Below are 15357 nucleotides of genomic sequence, written 5' to 3'. Positions count from 1 at the left end.
CGCTGGTGAGGGTGAGTTGCAAGGAAGCCTTGCAGTCTTGGGAGTAGGACTGTTGGAATGGATAGAAGGAGAAGGCTATTTCAAACTGAGCTGCCAGAAGGAGTGAAAGCACCGGAGTGGAAAGCTGACGGCTGTGGGTGACCGGCTGACTGATGAGAATATGTAACTGCTCTTTATCCCAGGTTCCCCCACAGAGCGAGCAGGTTGCCTCTTGGGCTTCATTAGACTGTGGTGCTGACGTGACATCCATTTTTATAAGGGTTGTTAAGCCAGGGGAAAACCCGCTCTTTAGAAAGATCATCTTTCACCACCATTTGAAGTGCGACATACAACAAATGTCTTAACGTAAAGGAGAGGCCTCACTGGTGTCTCACACTGTACATTTTTATTGTAAACCTAAGAGGACTGACAAAGGTTCCATCTTTATTTCCTTAACTACACACAGAGTCATCAAATATTGCCAATGAGGAACATTCCTGACATCATATTATTCCATGACCTGAATAAAGCAAAAATTCTTTAACACATCGCTGAGCTAGGCACTAGATATTTACTGAAAATATTTGCAAGAACAGATTAAAATTGCAAATAGATCACCCCTCACATGCTCTAATGTCATGTCATACATACGCATACGTTATAAACATGAGGTAGGATTTTGTTCAATTTCTTTTTTAAATACTTCAAAAATTAAAGCAATGCTGTTGGCTTTACTATAAAAAAAAAAAAAAAGAAACAGAAAAGAAAATCATTCTTCGGCTACATGCAGAAAGCTGTTAAGGACCAGTCCAGGTAAAGAAGCACCAAGAAATAGATTTGTCAGTCAAATAAGGATGCACATTTTAAAGGTAAGGTGGAAAAAAGGAATTTAGATAATCCTAAACATCCTTGTAAAATTTAGAATGCATGTGAACATAAAGGATTAACTTGCATGTCAAGGGACTTCTCGGGCCTTCATTTACTTATGGCTTGGCTTGTCACTATCTTCTAAGCAAACCTAAAACAGAGAAGGTGATTCTATGACACGGAGTAATTAAATTCCACCAGATCCAAAGCTACAGGCAAGCCGGTTGTATGTTCACATCCCCTCCTTCCCTCCCTGCCCCCTCTTACTTCCTTCTTCCTGCTCCATGCTGTTTCCTGGAGTTTTTATGGGCAGCCTTAGATCTGTATTTACCCACTATATTTAGTGAGTTTGATTATGCATAGCCTAAATTCAGATCTGAGACGAGGATCCAGATTTTTGTTCACTGAAAGACTTTTTGCTTTTTTTTTATAGGTTTACAGCAAAGACTAAGCGGCTTATTTCTCTTTTCTTGCTATTCAATAGGCTCGTTTTGCCTCAGGGCTTTGCCCTTCCTGCTCTCCTGTAGAAGGCTCTGCGGGCATGTCTGCCCAGGCTGGTTCCTTCCTGACATTTATGTCTTCACTCTGCAGCTACCTCTTTGGAGAGGCTTAGAAGATCACCCCACGTAAATAACACCCACCCCCGATCCCTGGCCTTGCCACTGTCCAGCACATCACTCTGTTCATTTGTTTTCTGCTATCCCTTTTTCATTCTTGTAAGTTTTTATATAACTAAAGTATTTTTATAGATACAGTAAAGTTCACCCTTTTTAGTGTCCAGGTCTGCAAGTTTTGACAAACACATAAAGACATACTGCCACGACTACAATCAAGACCTAGAAAAATCCCATCACCCTGCACCATGTTCCCATACCCCCTTTATAGTCAACCCTCTCCCAACCCCAGCTCTGATCTGTTTCCTGTATCTACAACGTTCCCTTTGCCAGAATGTCATAGAAATGGAGTCACATAGTATGTAGCCTTTTAGGTCTGGCTTCTTTTCACTTAGCATAATGTAGTTGAGATTCAGCTGTATATTACATGTATCAGTACCACATTTCTTCTGACTGCTGAAAATTATTCCATTGTGTGGATGTTATTCATTCTCCATTTGAAAGACATTCCATCTATTTCCAATTTTTTGTGACTATAAATAAAGATACAATAAACATTCAAATATAGTTTTCATTTCACTTGTGTAAATACCCAGGAGTGGAATGGCTGGGTGATATGGTAAGTGAATTTTTAATGACAGAAGAAACTATTCAACTGTTTTCCAAAGTGGCTGTACCATTTTGTATTCCGACCAGCAATGAATGAGAGTTCCAGGAGCTCCACGAATTCCTCAGCACCTGGTACTGTCAGGATTTTTATTTTAGTCATTCTAATAGGTGTGTAATGGTATGTCATTATGGTTATAATGTGCACCTTCCCTAATGACCAATGATGTTGACCATCTTTTCATGTGCTTATCTGCTATTATACCTTCTTTGATAGGGTATCTGTTCAAATCTTTTGCTCTTTAAAAAAATCACTGTTTTCTTATTATTTTTGAGAATACTGCATCACACCTTCTTTTTATATTCTGGATACTAGTTTTTTTTCCAGATAAATGATTTCCAAATATTTTCACCCAGTTTGTGACTTATCTTTTCATTCATTTTTAATTTTGATAAAGGACAGTTTATCATTTTTTTCTTTTCATGAATTCTTTCTGGTGCCATATCTATGAAATTACTGTCTAATCCAAGGTCACAAAAATTTTCTTCTATGCTTTACATTTTAATCTATGATCCCTTTTGAGTTAATTTTTAGAGATGGTGTGAGATATGGGAGGAAGTTTTTTTTCTTTTTTTTTTTTTAATGGCATACTGATACCCAATCATTCCAGCACCACTTTTGAAAGACTATCACTTCTCCATTGAGTTGCCTTTGCAACTTTGTTGAAAATCGATTGACATATACGTTTCGGTCCGTTTCTGATCTCTATTTCTTTCCATTCATCTACATGCCATCCATTCATCAGTATTGCACTGCCGTGATTACTGTAGCTTTCTTGTAATTCTTGAAATCAGGTAGACATTACTCTGTTTATCTTTTTCAGAGGTTACCACTATCTGAAATTATCTTATTTATTTGCTTACTTTCCTGATGTCTGTTGGGAGACATCAAACCATGAGACCAGGGAGTTTGTACCTATCTCATTCTCTCTTATACCCCAGCACTGAGAAGAGTGCCTGGCACACAATAATTACTTAATAAACTGGTTGAAAAAAAGCACAAAGGAAACCAATATTTAACTTGAGGAAGTCAAGGGAACTTAGTATTTTGGGGGAAGAAGGGTCAAATTGTTTTGTGAGAAGCCATGAGTAGAACAGAGGCTTGGCTTGTGGTGTGAGCATGGAAGATGAAATGCTCTTTGGGCCATGGCATCTTGGTCACAGTTCTATTAGGAGCCATCAGGAGCTCCACGGGGCCACATTCATTCACTCATTCATCAAGTGTTTATCTCGCACCTAATGCGCTAGATACTGCATTACACTGCATTATAAACGGCAGTAGGCAAAATCTTGTGTTCAAGGTACGTGGCGTTGCAGACAAATAAAATAATAATTGAGACAGAGTCATCCAGGTACCCCAGAAGTGGTTATTTGCACAGGGCTCTTTGAGTGATGTGCAAGGGGCATCTCGGCCAGCCTCGGGTTTGGGAGGCTTCTCAGAAGTGAGCAAACTTGATGAAGGTCTCAAGTTTCAACAGGAAACTTTGGGTCCTTAGTGGGACCCAGCTTTCCTTAGTGGGACTTGGCAACAGTACCTCAGAGCTCTCTCTCCTGGTGCTCTGAAGCAGCTTCAGCTGTTTCTGGGTTTGGGGCACCCGTGGTGGTGGTTTTATGGATTAACACTCTCTTGGTGACCTCTACTTCTCCTGCGTGTCACTTATTGCAGTAATGATGATATAATTAATTATGCAGATAGCTATTTAATGCCCACTTCCCTCCCACTACAATGAGGGCTTCATGGAGGCAGGGGCTGCACCTGCCCTGGTCACAGCCGCATTTCCACAGCCCAGCACAGTGAGTGGCCCAGCCAGGTCCTGGGACAGACTGTGTGGGGCCCTAATGATGAAGGACTAATCTCACAGTTCTTGGAAGATGTACTAGGTTACCGGAGAACTTTCCCTCCCTGATAGAGTAGTTTTGTGCCTTTGCTCACTTTTAGGAACAGCTGTTAGCTCTTCTTTTATTTTCAAATTACTTTAAAATAATTAATAGTCAAAATAAAAGTCCCCCCGACACTGCCCAAGGAGAAAGAGAAACTTTCACATTATGTGTAATGGTGGATGCTCATGTGTTCAGCAATTAATTTGTTGATCTTGACATGTTTTTAGCATGTCACTGGTGGCCAGACGGTATTGGGGATCTGCCAAAACCCCAAAACTAATCTTTTGCTTTTGTGTGTCAGTAGGGCCTACTGTGCCCTAAAAATGGGCGGAATAAAAAACAAATGGAGAGAAAGTTATTCTGAGGCTGTATTACCAATTGTACCTCTGAGTAATGCCATTTATTTTAATTCTCCCAAATACACACATACAACACACACACACACACACACACACACTCTCTCTCTCTCTCTCTCTCTCTCTCTCTCTCTCTCTCTCTCACTCCCTCTCTCTCTCTCTCTCTCTCTCTCTCTCTCTCTCTCTCTCTCTCCCCCTTGGGCTGCTGCTTCTCGGTTGCTGCAATAGCAAACTGGAGTTGCATGTGGGGGAGGAGGAGAAGGGTATTAACACTGTTGGACATTTAACTAAGCACCTACTATATACCAAGTACTCGTCAAAAGTTCTGTCAGTTAGCCCACATCTCCATTGAGGATACCGAGGCCTAGACATCAGGAAGGGATGGTGAAGAAATATACTCAAGATCTGTGATCCCCAGGGAAGTTACATTTTCAAGCACCTCATTTGCTTAATTAAATACATGAATCAGACTTGCTGCTGAGTGAGGGAAAAGGGGAAAAGGAAAGGTATCTGCCCCTTGCTCCACTGTCCATCTGTTTGACAGGGCTGTAGCCATCTTAGGCATCAGCAGACCTTTGACACTCTCACTTTGACCTGTGGCTACTGTGTTTATGTCTTCGTGCGAAGCAGGGGCTGGCCAAGGCCCGGGCCCTCTCTCCGTGGTTTTCTGGTTCAAACCTTGGTCTTGTGTGATGAAGTGGAAGGGGGACTCAGAGTTACTAGCTTATGTGGTTCTTTCATTCAAAAGTGGGTTTTCTGAAACCCTACAAGAATTCATTTGCTTTTCCAAAACCCAAATGATTCTGTTTGGAATGAACTACAAATCCACATCTATTTACTCAGAGAGAGAGCTGGTGAGCCGAGAACAGGAAGAAAAGAAAGAGGCATTTATTGAGCACCAGTTATGTGAACTACTACGTACTTGGACATGTTATAGATCCTTGCAATCGCCTGGTGAGGTATGCTGTTTATCCCATCTTACAGATGAGAAAACTGAGGGCTAGGCAGGTTCAATAGTACTGGTGAGTAGTCAGCCTGTTCTCTCCGAGCCCAAAACCTGTGCTCTTTCCTTAACATGGCAGGATTGTGCAAAGGGATGGGAGCGAGGACTTCTCTCTTCCCTCGGAATTCGAGACAGATCCATATCCCCAACTGGCAATAGGTTTCAAAGAGTCACACCGTGTGTGACAGCCTACATACGACATATACAATTACAGCCTCGCCTCCCCTGCTTCAAGGTCAACATTTTATTCTCCCATCTTGGCCAAAGAATTCTTGGTGTGGTTTCCTGAGTTTCCTCTTTTCTTTAAGCTTTTTAATACTATACAGACATGATGCCTTGAATTAAAGCCTTGGGGAGACATTAAAATATGAGAGAAAAGTCACTTTCTATTAAGAAGGTCAAGAGTGACAGTGTCCCGTGGTTTTGTGTGGCTGATTTCATGAGCAGGATATTTAATTGGCTCATATTGAACAGCTATGCAAATGGGGAGATTTTCCACAAACATTTGTTGTATCCAACCCCCTGTGGCAAGTTCTTCGTATCAGACAAAATCTGATGGCCAGAGACAAAATCTCTGGCACAGCTGCCAAAGAAAATTATGTCCTGACTTACATGCTCTCAAAAAACATCTAAAAAAATCTACTTTAAATGGACGCGTGTTTTAGGTGTATTGGAATAACTGCTACGTAAAATCATCCCATAGTGAATGAAGGGCAAAGAAGATCATCTTTAAACTCTACATTTTGCAGATGAGGAAACTGAATGCCAGAAGGAAAGTGACTTTACCTGAGGTCACACAGCTGTAAGGAGAATTCACTTTGTAGGACTCTCCTGCGCTGTATCAGGATCAGACTGTTCTATATAGATTTCTATTTAATGGAACATAAAACACTCAACTCCATATTGGGATCCAAGTCTCCTTAGAGAAGAATAGATGCTTTTTCTCCTCTTGGGAAAGATGGAATTATTCTAAACCTCTTTACCTAGTCATATGGTCAATTGAGATCCTATATACATAGGTGTGAAATGGATGAGGGCAGTTCTTACCTAAAGAAGGGATTCTTTAAATCGAGGGTGTTCCCAGACCTCAAGCCTGTCTGGTTTACCAGCGCCACGATCTGAATGTCATAGCTCTGTCTGTAAGGCAGAAAAAGAAAACCAACATATCAACTCACAAGGCTGGTGTTAGCCAGTCACATATATTTAGGGCACCTTCTTTTTTCCTTTTTTTTCTACTTTTTTGAGTGCACCATGTGGCATGTGGGATCCTAGTTTGCTAACCAGGGATTAAACCCATGCCCCCTGCAGTGGAAGCGTGGAGTCTTAACCACTGGACCACCAGGGAAGTCCTGGGCATCACCTACGCATACCTACTTCACGTGGGTTTTAAGAGCATGTGTTTGGCATCTTATACGTTTCTGTATCTGTTTATTTGGATATGATTAATATTGGTAGAGGTAATTGAAGGCTTGTTTGCTTGCAAAATGTTTATTACAAGAGTCTGATAGCTATAATTTCTTGGTTTAAATATTACAAAGGTAATGGTATTTCTGGTTGATTAAAGTATTTTTAAAAGAAAAGTTTTATCAATATCAATGGCAGAAATGGCTTTAAGTAACAGAGACCCTTTATGGGTCACCACTGATGTACCAAAACAATCTTAATCATGCGAGAATTGGCTAAGCTAAAACCTCAAACTGACGTAAAACAGCCAACAAATGTGATTTTAAGAGACCCCAGACGAAGCCTCAAGCAATTACAGTGAGAAGAAGCTGCTAATAATAACAGGTAATATGCTATATCCTTGATGACTAATCTGAAGGGGCTATGTTTGTGGGATTTTTATTAGTCATTCTCAAGAACATATGTATTTCTTTTGGTTATAAAAGGGTGACATACTCACTGTAGAAAAATAAGGAAAAATAGAAATAGAATAGTCCATAATGTCATTAGACAAGGATTCCTTCAACTAGCATTGCAGAATATTTCCCTTCTATGTAATTTTCCCTACATTTATAAATATAAAATTTTAGCAAAATCATGCTTAAATTGCTTAAATAGTCCTTATCTCCTTATTTTATTTAACGTTAGCATTTATCCTATAATTCTCAACAATGTATTTGTCAATACCATTATGTAGGTATAGAACAATTCATTTAGCAATTTCTCATTGTTAAATATTTATGTTTTTACAATAATATATTATTATTTATGGTAACAAAAATCTGGTTTTATGAAATTCTCTGCAAAAGACATTCCTGTAATACATCCTTACGTACTATCTAGGATTATCTTGCTTGGGATAAATTCTTAGAGGTAGACTCACCAGGCTAAAGCATATAAAACATATTTAAGGCTCTCAAGACCTGCTGCTAAAATATCTTCCAGAAAGTGTACCAAATTACCGCCTCACCTACAAAGCATAAAACTACTAATTTCATTATACTTTTTCCAATTCTTAATATTTAAATGTTTGGGATTAAAATATTATTATTTTAATTTCAATTTCCTTGATAACTAGGCTTCTTTTTTAAATTCCAGAAATTAGTGAGTGATATAAATCCCTCCCTATCATTCCCAATAGTGGCCTGGGTAGGTTTAAATATAAGGTCAGATTCTGTGAAACCGGTAACTCAAGGTCTAGATTTTATTGAGGACAAACAGAATAAGAGGAAGACATAGCCATATATATATTTTTAAGCACTCATTTCTGTGGGCTTTTTTATATTTTTAAACATCTTACTTGGAGTATAATTGCTTTACAATGTTGTGTTAGTTTCTGCTGTATTACAAAGTGAATCAGCTATATGCATACGTATATCCCCATATCCCCTCCCTCTTGCATCTCCCTCCCACCCTCCCTATCCCACCCCTTTAGGTGGACACAAAGCACTGAGCTGATCTCCCAGTGCTATGTGGCTTCGTCCCACTAGCTATCTATTTTACATTTGGTAGTGTATATATGTCCATCCCACTCTCTCACTTCGTCCCAGCTTACCCTTCCCCCTCCCCATGTCCTCAAGTCCATTCTCTAGGTCTGCGTCTTTATTCCCGTAGAGTCCCTAGATTCATCAGATTTATTTTTTAGATACCATATGTATGTGTTAGCATATGGTATTGGTTTTTCTCTTTCTGACTTACTTCACTCTGTATGACAATCTCTAGGTCCATCTACGTCACTACAAATAACTCAATATCATTTTTTATGACTGAGTAATATTCCATTGTACATATGTGCCATATCTTCTTTATCCATTCACTGTCGATGGACACTTAGGTTGCTTCCATGTCCTGGCTACTGTAAATAGTGCTGCAATGAACATTGTGGTACATGACTCTCTTTGAATTATGGTTTTCTCTGGGTATAAGGTCAACAGTGGGACTGCTGGGTCATATGGTAGTTCTACTTTTAGTTTTTAAAGTAACCTTCATAATGTTCTAAAGAGTGGCTATATGAATTTACATTCCCACCAACAGTGCAAGAGGATTCTGTTTTCTCCACACCCTCTCCAGCATTTATTGTTTGTAGATTGTTGGGTGATTCCATTCTGACGGGTGTGAGGTGATACCTCATTGTAGTTTTGATTTGCATTTCTCTAATGATTAGTGATGCTGAGCATCTTTTCATGTGTTTGTTGGCAATCTGTATATCTTCTTTGGAGGAATGTCTGTTTAGGTCTTCTGCCCATTTTTTGGATGGTTTGTTTTTTTGATATGGAGCTGCATGAGCTGCTTGTATATTTTGGAGATTAATCCTTTGTCAGCTGCTTCATTTGCAAATATTTTCTCCCATTCTGAGGGTTGACTTTTCATCTTGTTTATGGATTCCTTTGCTGTGCAAAAGCTTTTAAGTTTGATTAGGTCTCATTTGTTTACTTTTGTTTCTATTTCCATTACTGTAGGAGATGGGTCAAAAAGGATCTTGCTGTGATATATGTCATACAGTGTTCTGGCTATGTTTTCCTATGAGTTTTATAGTGTCTGGCCTTACATTTAGGTCTTTAATCCTTTTTGAGGTTATTTTTCTATATGGTGTTAGGAAGTGTTCTAATTTCATTCTTTTACATGTAGCTGTCCAGTTTTCCCAGCACCACTTATTGAAGAGGCTGTCTTTTCTCCATTGTATATTCTTGCCTCCTTTATCAAAGATAAGGTGACCATATGCGTGTAGGTTTATCTCTGGGCTTTCTATCCTGTTCCATTGATCTATATTTCTGTTTTTGTGTCAGTACCATACTGTCTTGAATACTGTAGCTTTGTTGTATAGTCTGAAGGCCAGGAGCCTGATTCCTCCAGCTCCGTTTTCCTTTCTCAAGATTGCTTTGGCTATTCAGGGTCTTTTGTGTTTCCATATAAGTTGTGAAATATTTTGTTCTAGTTCTGTGAAAAATGACATTGGTAGTTTGATAGGAATTGCACTGAATCTGTAGATTGCTTTGTTTAGTAATTTTCAAAATGTTGATTGTTCCAATCCAAGAACATGGTATCTCTCTCCATGTGTTTGTATCATCCTTAATTTCTTTCATCGGTGTCTTATACTTTTCTGCATACAAGTCTTTTGTCTCCTTAGGTAGGTTTATTCCTAGGTATTTTATTCTTTTTATTTCAATGGTGAATGGGAGTGTTTCCTTAATTTCTTTTTCAGATTTTTTCATCATTAGTGTATAGGAATGCAAGAGATTTCTGTGCATTTATTTTGTATCCCACTACTCTACCATATTCATTAATTAGGTCTAGTAGTTTTCTGGTAGCATCTTTAGCATTCCCTATGTATAGTATCATGTCATCTGCAAACAGTGACACTTTTACTTCTTCTTTTCCAATTTTGATTCCTTTTATTTCTTTTCCTTGTCTGATAGCTGTGGCTAAAACTTCCATAACTATGTTGAATAACAGTGGTGAGAGTGGGCAACCTTGTCTTGTTCCTGATCTTAGAGGAAATGGTTTCAGTATTTCACCATTGAGAACGATGTTGGCTATGGGTTTGTCATATATGGCTTTTATTATGTTGAGGTAGGTTCCCTCTATGCCTACTTTCTGGAGAGTTTTTGTCATAAACAGGTGTTGAATTTTGTGAAAAGCTTTTTCTGCATCTATTGAGATGATCATATGGTATTTATCCTTGAAGTCGTTAATATGGTGTATCACACTGATTGATTTGCATATTGTGAAGAATCCTTGCATTCCTGGGATAAACCCCACTTGATCACGGTGTATAATCCTTTTAACGTGCCGCTGGATTCTGTTTGCTAGTATTTTGGTGAGGATTTATGTATCTATGTTCATCAGTGATACTGGCCTGTAGTTTTCTTTTTTTGTGACATCTTTATCTGTCTTTGGCATCAGGGTGATGGTAACTTTGTAGAATGAGTTGGAGAGTGTTCCTTCCTCTGCTATATTTTGGAAGAGTTTGAGAGGATAGATGTTACCTCTTCTCTAAATGTCTGACAGATTTTGCCTGCGAAGACATCTGGTCCTGGGCTTTTGTTTGTTGGAAGATTTTTAATCACAGTTTCAGTTTCAATGCTTGTGATTGGTCTGTTTATATTTTCTCTTTCTTCCTGGATCAGTCTCATAAGGTTGTGCTTTTCTAAGAATTTGTCCATTTCTTCCAGGTTGTCCATTTTATTGGCATAGGGTTGCTTGTAGTAATCTCTCATGATTCTCTATTATTTCTGCAGTGTCAGTTGTTACTTCTCTTTTTTCATTTCTAATTCTGTTGAGTTTTCTACCTTTTTTTCTTGATGAATCTGGCTAATGGTTTATCAGGTTATTTTATCTTCTTTTTTTTTTTGATGAATCTGGCTAATGGTTTATCAGGTTATTTTATCTTCTCAAAGAAACAGCTTTTAGTTTTATTGATCTTTGCTATTGTTTCCTCCATTTCTTTTTCATTTAATCTGATCCGATCTTTATGATTTCTTTCCTTCTGCTAACTTTGTGGGGTTTTTTTGGTTCTACTTTCACTAATTGCTTTAGGTGTAAGGTTAGGTTGTTTGTTTGAGATGTTTCCCGTTTCTTAAGGTAGGATCGTATTGCTATAAACTTCCCTCTTAGAACTGCTTTTGCTGCATCCCATAGTTTAGGGTTGTCGTGTTTTCACTGTCATTTGTTTCTAGGTATTTTTTGATATCCTCTTTGATTTCTTCAGTGATCTCTCAGTTATTTAGTAGCGTATTGTTTAGCCTCCATGTGTTTGTATTTTTTACAGATTTTTTCCTGTATTCATATCTGGTCTCATAGCACTGTGGTCGGAAAAGATACTTGACACGATTTCAATTTTCTTAAATTAACCAAAGCTTCATTTGTGACCCAGGATATGGTCTAACCTGCAGAATGTTCCATGAGCACTTGAGAAGAAAGTCTATTCTGTTGTTTTTGGGTAGAATGTCCTATAGATATCAATTAAGTCCATCTTGTTTAATGTGTCATTTAAAGTTCGTGTGTCCTTATTTATTTTCATTTTGGATGATCTGTCCATTGGTGAAAGTGGGGTGTTAAAATCCTCTATTACTATTATGTTACTGTTGATTTCTCCTTTTATTCCTGTTAGCACTTGCCTTATGTATTGAGGTGTTCCTATGTTGGGTGCATAAATATTTACAATTGTTATATCTTCTTCTTGGATTGATCCCTTGCTCATTCTGTAGTGTCCTTCTTTGCCTCTTGTAATAGTCTTTATTTTAAAGTCTATTTTGTCTGATACGAGAACTGTTACTCCAGCTTTCTTTTGATTTCCATTTGCATCAAATACCTTTTTCCATCCCCTCACTTTCAGTCTGTCTGTGTCCCTAGGTCTGAAGTGGGTCTCTTGTAGACAGCATATGTATAGGTCTTGTTTTTGTATCCATTCAGCCAGTCTATGTCTTTTGGTTGGGGCATTTAATCCATTTACATTTACGGTAATTGTCAATATGTATGCTCCTATTACCATTTTCTTGATTGTTTTGAGTTTGTTTTTGTAGGCCTTTTCCTTCTCTTGTGTTTCCTGCCTAAAAAAGTTCCTTTAGCATTTGTTGTAAAGCTGGTTTGGTGGTGCTGAATTCTCTTAACTTTTGCTTATCTGTAAGGGTTTCAATTTCTCCATCAAATCTGAATGAGATCCTTGCTGGGTAGAGTAATCTTCACTGTAGGTTTTTCTCTTTCATCACTTTAAATATGTCCTGCCACTCCCTTCTGGCTTGCAGAGTTTCTGCTGAAAAATCAGCTGTTAACCTTATGCAGATTACCTTATATATTATTTGTGGCTTTTCCCTTGCTACTTTTAATATTTTTTCTATTTAATTTTTGATAGTTTGATTAATATGTGTCTCTGCATGTTTCTCTTTGGGTTTATCCTGTATAAGACTCTCTGTGCTTCCTGGACTTGATTGACTATTTCCTTTCCCACATTAGGGAAGTTTTCAACTATAATGTCATCAAATATTTTCTCAGACCCTTTCTTTTTCTCTTCTTCTTCTGGGACTCATATAATTCGAATGTTGGTGCGTTTAATGTTGTCCCAGAGGTCTCTGTGACTGTCCTCAATTCTTTTCATTCATTTTTCTTTATTCTTCTCCCTGGCAGTTACTTCCACCATTTTATCTTCTAGCTCACTTATCCATTCTTCTGCCTCAGTTATTCTGTTATTGATTCCTTCTAGAGTATTTTTAATTTCAGTAATTGTGTTGTTTATCACTGTTTGTTTGCTCTTTACTTCTTCAAGATCCTTGTTAAATATTTCTTGTATTTTCTCCATTCTATTTCTGAATTTTGGATCATCTTTACTCTGAATTATTTTTCAGGTAGGTTGCCCATTTCGTCTTCATTTATTTGGTCTTGTAGGTTTTTACCTTGCTTCTTCATCTGTAATACATTTTTTTGTCATTTCTTTTTTTTTTTTTTTTTTGATGGGTGGTGCTATATTCCTGTCTTACTGCTCGTTTGGCCTAAAACATCCAGCACTGGAAGTTGCAGGCTTTGGATACAGCCAGGTCTTGGTGCTGAGATGAGGACCACTGGGTGGCTTCACTCTGATAGATATTCCATGGGGTCTGAGGTTCTCTGTTAGTCCAGCGGTTTGGACTCTGAGCTCCCATCACAGGAGCTCAGGCCTGACCTTTGGCCTGGAAACCAAGATCCCACAAGTTTCGTAGCGTGGTAAAAAAAAAAAAAAAAAAAAAAAAAAAAAGAAGAAAGAAAGAAAGAAAGAAAAAGCAGTACAATATCAAAGAATAAAAAACAAAATAAATTCAAAAAGATAAGAAATATATTAGGAAAAATAAAACTATAATTGAAACAACTGCAACAAGGTAAAATAAAACCAGAACACATAAAAAAATAAAAAAGGGGAGGGGGGTGGGACAAGCCAAAAGGAGAGAATAACAAAGCATAAAGAATAAAATGAGAAAAATAGAAGATTAGGAAAAATAAAAATATAAAACAATCAACAACAATGAATCAACAAGGTAAAACAGAACCCCTATCTAAAAAGAGAAAAAAAGAAAAAAAAAAAAATCCTTGCCTATGGGGGCAGAGTTTAGGTGAGGGTGGAACTTAGGCAGGGGTGGGGTTTAGGGTGGGGTGGGACCTAGGCGAGGTGACGTTCAAGCATGGGGCGGGCCCTCTGCTTAGGACCTGTGTGGAAGGGGAGAAGCAGCACGTGGAGAGGAGGGCCTCTGGAATGTGGAGTTCTGGAGTTTGGAGGTAGGGCCCTGTGTGAGGGTGTGTGGGTGGGGTTTAGGTCCAGCGCGTTGGAGGGGATCTCAGAGTGTAGAGGTGGGGCCCTGGGTGGGGTGTAGGGGTGGAGCTTGTGTTCTGCGCAGCAGGAGGGATGCTCCGAGAGCAGAGGGTTAGGCCCAGGACCCCAACAAGCTCCCCAGTGCCTAAGTGGACAGGGAAAGCACTGGTCGTGTTCCCTTCCATTCCTCCACGCACCGCCCCCACCGTCTCCCCCACGGTCTCCCCTGTCCCCGCTGGACCCCTAACCATGGGTGGGTCCTGCTGGGTGTAGAAGCTCCTCCCTTCCCCCAGCTGCCCATCAGGGGTGCCAGTCCCATAGTCCAGCCTTTACTTCTGCTCCCCCTTCCTTCCCTCCGACTCCCTCAGGACCTGCAGGGCTGGAGGGGACCTGGGTGGGCAGAGGATCAGGCCCAGGATGTCAGCAGGTTCCTGGGTACCCAAGTGGGCAGGGGAAACCTGGCCACACTCCATTTTGATCCTCTGCCCTCCCAATGGTTCCCCAATTTCCCCCTTGGGGCGTGGGATCCCTTCCCCTCCCCCAGCCACCCCTCAGGGGCGCCAGTCCTGTCCTGCCTCCACTTCTCCTCCCCCTTCACTCCCCCCATGCCCCACATCCTACCCGGTCACTGGGGGTTCCTCCTGTCCCCTTAGGTGCCCGTGGTCCCCCACTGGTGCCTGGTAGGTGCCCTAGTTGTGAGGAGATGCAAACTCCGCATCCTCCTAGTAGGTCGTCTTGACTCCGCCCCTCCATAGCCATATATTTTTTAAAATGTCCTTTAATCCTATTTCATTTCAACTCATCTGACTTGGAACTTTTTGTTTGTTTTAAAATGTCTCTTCCATGATACCCACATCCAGTCGTTCACAGCATTTGTGATACCTGAAGGCAGACTTGAGAACTAGACATTGAAACAGTGAGCTCCTCAGGAGGGGGCAACCTTTGCTGGCATCGTAGAAAGGCTGACAGATCAGCCTGGCAAACAAGTCAGGGAAGGACACACCAACACATTTCACGAAACAGAAGACACCTTATTAACAATACTTGAAGTAATTAATGTAGAACTTAGAGCATAAACCGAGCACTCGGAAGTATTTTCAAATGTGTGTGTCTGTGGATGCGCAGAGTCAGATTGGTCGCAACTAAGAGCTGGACGGTTCCTGCTGTGATTCGGAAGAACAATCAGTACGTTCTTGCTGCGGGGTCTTCAGCAGGGCTCTTTTTCATATACTAAATATGATAATATTGCCACTTTATACTTTTTACAACCCA

The 15357-nt window shown here is 39.7% G+C and overlaps 1 protein-coding gene across 2 annotated transcripts in view; it reads right to left on the bottom strand.

Moving 5' to 3' along the window:
* Window positions 1–656: 656 nt before the first annotated feature.
* LOC307189514 (histone-arginine methyltransferase CARM1-like) overlaps window positions 657–15357 on the bottom strand; it is a 288148-nt gene continuing 273447 nt past the window's right edge. For both annotated transcript variants that reach the window (XM_079927678.1, XM_079927677.1), the window contains exons 12-13: window positions 6414–6503; window positions 657–997 (exon numbers count right to left, since the gene is read on the bottom strand). In XM_079927678.1, coding sequence (XP_079783804.1) covers window positions 988–997; window positions 6414–6503 — 100 coding nt within the window. In that variant the 3' untranslated portion in view covers window positions 657–987. The remainder of the gene's footprint in view (window positions 998–6413; window positions 6504–15357) is intronic.

Source organism: Stenella coeruleoalba, assembly GCF_951394435.1.
Source record: "Stenella coeruleoalba genome assembly, chromosome: 7".
NCBI lineage: Eukaryota > Metazoa > Chordata > Mammalia > Artiodactyla > Delphinidae > Stenella > Stenella coeruleoalba.
Note: the sequence above shows the minus strand (reverse complement) of the source record. Positions and strands in the feature narration are given on the sequence as shown.